We start from the raw sequence: 3,795 nt of genomic DNA on the forward strand, positions 1-3,795 counted from the left end.
CCCCCCGGGCCCCGGGCCCCCAGCCCCCGGCACAGGGTTTCTCACCCTCTTTCACAACCCACCCAAACGTACTTCGTAAGCCAGTGACACCGCCCATTCTGCCCAATCTTTAGTGGGCTCCTAGGCGTGTGAGCAGATGCTGCCCTCAATTTTCCTTGTTATATACGACCTCCCTGTGTTCTTGTAAGGGTGGCTTCCCAAATTTTATTCTCAAACTGCTCAACTCCCAGGTGAAATCTCAGCCTAAGGAGGGCCCTAGATTCCAGGACCACGGCCTTAGGAATGCTGGGAATCCTATCCTTCCTGAGTAGCCAGGCCTGGACACCCACACACCATGATGGCGCCAGCAAAGCAGCCCAGCCTGAGCTCTGACTCAGGGGTGTGACTTCTGCTACAGGTAAACAGGACATAGTACTCACAGCCCACATTCCCTCACGGTGCCACACCCATCCCCCAGCCGCAGCCTCACCCTCCTCTCCTGGACCTGCGGTCCAGATTCTGTTGTGGAGGTTCATAGCACGGACTCTAGAGCCCGCTTACCAGTTGTGACACTTTGAGCAAGTTACTTAACTTCTCTGGGACTTGGTTTCCTCATCTGTAACATGTGGATGATAATAGGATTGAATCAGTTTATATACTGATTCTAAGGTGCTTAGAATGATACTTGGCACACAGTAAACACACCACATATTAGCTGTTGTTAGTATCCTGTGACCCAGCCTATGTTGTGTTTACTTTAACTTCTTGGCACCCAACGTTTCCAACACCCATTTCTTTTCTTTTTTTTTTAAAACCCTGTTGTTTTCACCTTAGTAACACCCACTCAACCTTCAGCTCTCCATGCAGCCTCACTGTGTGAAATACCCACTGTAGACTCTGGTAACACCACGTGCTTTCCTCTGGACTTTGGACAACCAAAGTTTGTGTGTGTTTGGGGGTTACTTGTTACTTCTTTGCCTTTCCAATCTGTAAACTTCACAAAGGTTGTTCTGAGTCTGGTTTTGTTCACCACTGTGTCCCTGTGCTGTACCATAGTAGGACTCAATAGATAAATACTTGTTAAATTAATGAACGAGGTGAGTGATAAATATGGTAAACAAGGGAATTCCCTGGCTGTCCAGTGGTTAGGACTAGTTCCCTGCCAGGGGGAACTAAAATCCTGCAAGCCATGCAGCACGGCCAATAATAATAATAATAATAAATTATATATATATATATATATATATATGTATATATGGTAAACGAGGTATGACAATAAAGGAAGATTGCTTACAAGGGGTTTCTAACTGCCTCTAAAGGTAATTCTAAGAGGACTTTTTAAAATCTTTTGAGCAATGGGGTAGGCATCATTAAAATAAGTGCACAACCCTCCAAGGTAACTGTTTAAGGAGAGTACTATTTTGAATTTATAAATTCTTGTATGTTTGTTACAGAATAACTAACAATAGTCACACATTTTTACCTCTTTGTTTCCTCCACAGTCTTCCAAAATGAGTGGGAGATGATAAGAGTGGATGTAAGTATTCATTAGTTGATGCGGTTGGTTGCTAATCCAGTAAATGGCATGCTGCTGACTTCTCTCTTTTGAAAATTGGTTTTATTCTGCTCTCCCAGCTTCGGGATCAAGGAAGGGTGAGGATGGGAAGAAGGGAGATGGTGAGGTTATATATATATATATATATATATATATATATATATATATATAATCTCCCGTTGCAGAGCACAGCTCCGGACACGCAGGCTCAGCGGCCATGGCTTACGAGCCTAGCCGCTCCGCGGCATGTGGGATCTTCCCGGACCGGGGCACGAACCTGTGTACCCTGCATCGGCAGGCGGACTCTCAACCACTGCGCCACCAGGGAAGCCCGGTGAGGTTATATTTTAAGGGAGGCAGAGCTCATCCTACCCTGCCTTGTGATCTTTAAAGGTTATAACTTTCCACCCACTTTGTGTCCCAGGGAAATCAGAGTTCTTTGGGGAAGAATAAGGGTAAGGATCTGACATAATCCCATTTGCTTCTGCTTTTCCACCACTCTCACACCTGATCTTTGACTTGTTTTATTTTTTTTCTTTATAATATTTCTTTTCCCTGTCTCTGTATCATTTCAACCATAGACAGGTTTTCATTTTACCTCTCCTTCCCCAAATCCCAAAGCCTCAACCCCAGAACAGCCCCTCCCCCTCAGCCACAGGAAAACCACCTAGATAGTTCATTGGCATATGTGTGGGTATCAGGCAAGAGGGAAACTAGACGAATGGCTAATATAACTTTCAAAACAAAACAAGGGGGCTTCCTTGGTGGAGCAGTGGTTGAGAGCCCGCCTGCCGATGCAGGGGACTCGGGTTCGTGCCACAGCAGTGAGACGCCCGCGTACCGCAAAAAAAAACAACAAAAAAGAAAAGACAAGGGCAAGAGTGAGCATCAAAGGGAGCAACAAAGCTATGAAGCCAGGCCTCTGGGTTCTAAGGAAGAAAGCTGTGGCCTGGAGGATCAGGTGCCTGGGTCCTTGATGAGAGCAGTGACTGGGAGCATGATGCCTGGGTCACTAAGGTAAAGGAGCAGTGGAAAGGAGCAGGAGTAGTGCTGGACCTTTCTAACGGCAGGGTGCTAGAGGCCCAGATACGTGAGACTGAGATCCTAACCTCTCAGCCCCCAGCAATTTAAGACGCGGTAAGTGGTGATCAAGCTGAGATTTTATTTACAGTTCCCTGGGAAGTCTTACACAAGAGGGGCCATCATTATTGCTTTAAGATTATTGCCAGGAGGAAGACTACAGTCCTCCACTCCCGGGTAGGAGTCCTGCTCAAGGCTCAAAAGTTTATCCCCAGACCTTTTTATGTCAGCCCCATTTCTCTGCCGTGACCTAAAGGCTGTCACCTTTTCCTGCGAAGTGCGGCCCAACCGTACTTTCCAAGGCCTTCCCTGGCTACTTGTGCCAGGACAGGCTATACATCGGCCGTCAATTTTCCCTCATCAGTGCTTTGTCACTGCACTCCCCACCCTACCCCTCCCTGACAAGAACAAAGTATCAACACGTTTTGTGATTTTAAGCCCTCCTCCACCTCCTGGCTGAGGCAGGCTCCTAGTTTCCCAGAGATTATCATTTACTTCTTGCCAGGACCAGCCTGGCTTCCTTTGTAACGAATGTAAGAGCCCCATCTCCCTTGTCCCAGATGACATCAAAACTCACTTCATGTTAGGTTGTTACCCCTTGATGACATTTCAAACGCCACTTTTGAGGTACTCTGCATGGGTCTTGTATCTGTCTTTTTTTTCCCCCTGGGCCTCGGCGATTAGGGGAAGAGAGAAGGGAGCGAGGCCAAGTGGCAGAGAGGGGACAGCCCAGTAGCTCATGCCCAGGATTAGAAGGGAGGCCTAGGAGGACGCAATAGGGGGCGGCGGACTACTTTCCTTCTCAAGCCCCACTGCGGGAGGATATGGCTTTGTTCATGCTTTCGCTACTGTGACCGGAACTCGTTAGTGGGCGGGGCCTCCCTAGCTCCGGCCGCTGCGTGGAGGGATCCGGAGCGGGAGGGAGGCGGGGGCGGGAAGCAGTCCTGGGGGGGTGCAGCGGCTCCGGTTTGGGTCCCTGCGCCCCCGACGGACTATTTCTTGAGATGCGGTTTGTGGCCCAGGAGTCCTTCTATCTCCATCACCGTCTGCGGTGTCAGCTGACTCAGCACCTGGAATTGAATGGGGTGGTGGAGAGGGCAGTGCATGCAGGGTTGCTGAACAAGGGAATGAGGTTCGAAAACCCCGGGGAGCCGCACAGCGAAGCCAGGTGGCAGGGAAAG

General features: G+C 48.9%; 1 protein-coding gene across 2 annotated transcripts in view; it reads right to left on the bottom strand.

Moving 5' to 3' along the window:
- Positions 1-3,606: 3,606 nt before the first annotated feature.
- Positions 3,607-3,795, bottom strand: part of KCNAB3 (potassium voltage-gated channel subfamily A regulatory beta subunit 3) — a 6,751-nt gene continuing 6,562 nt past the window's right edge. For both annotated transcript variants that reach the window (XM_007457801.1, XM_007457802.1), the window contains exon 15: positions 3,607-3,684. In XM_007457801.1, coding sequence (XP_007457863.1) covers positions 3,607-3,684 — 78 coding nt within the window. The remainder of the gene's footprint in view (positions 3,685-3,795) is intronic.

Source organism: Lipotes vexillifer, unplaced genomic scaffold (genome assembly GCF_000442215.2).
Source record: "Lipotes vexillifer unplaced genomic scaffold, Lipotes_vexillifer_v1.1 scaffold611, whole genome shotgun sequence".
NCBI lineage: Eukaryota > Metazoa > Chordata > Mammalia > Artiodactyla > Lipotidae > Lipotes > Lipotes vexillifer.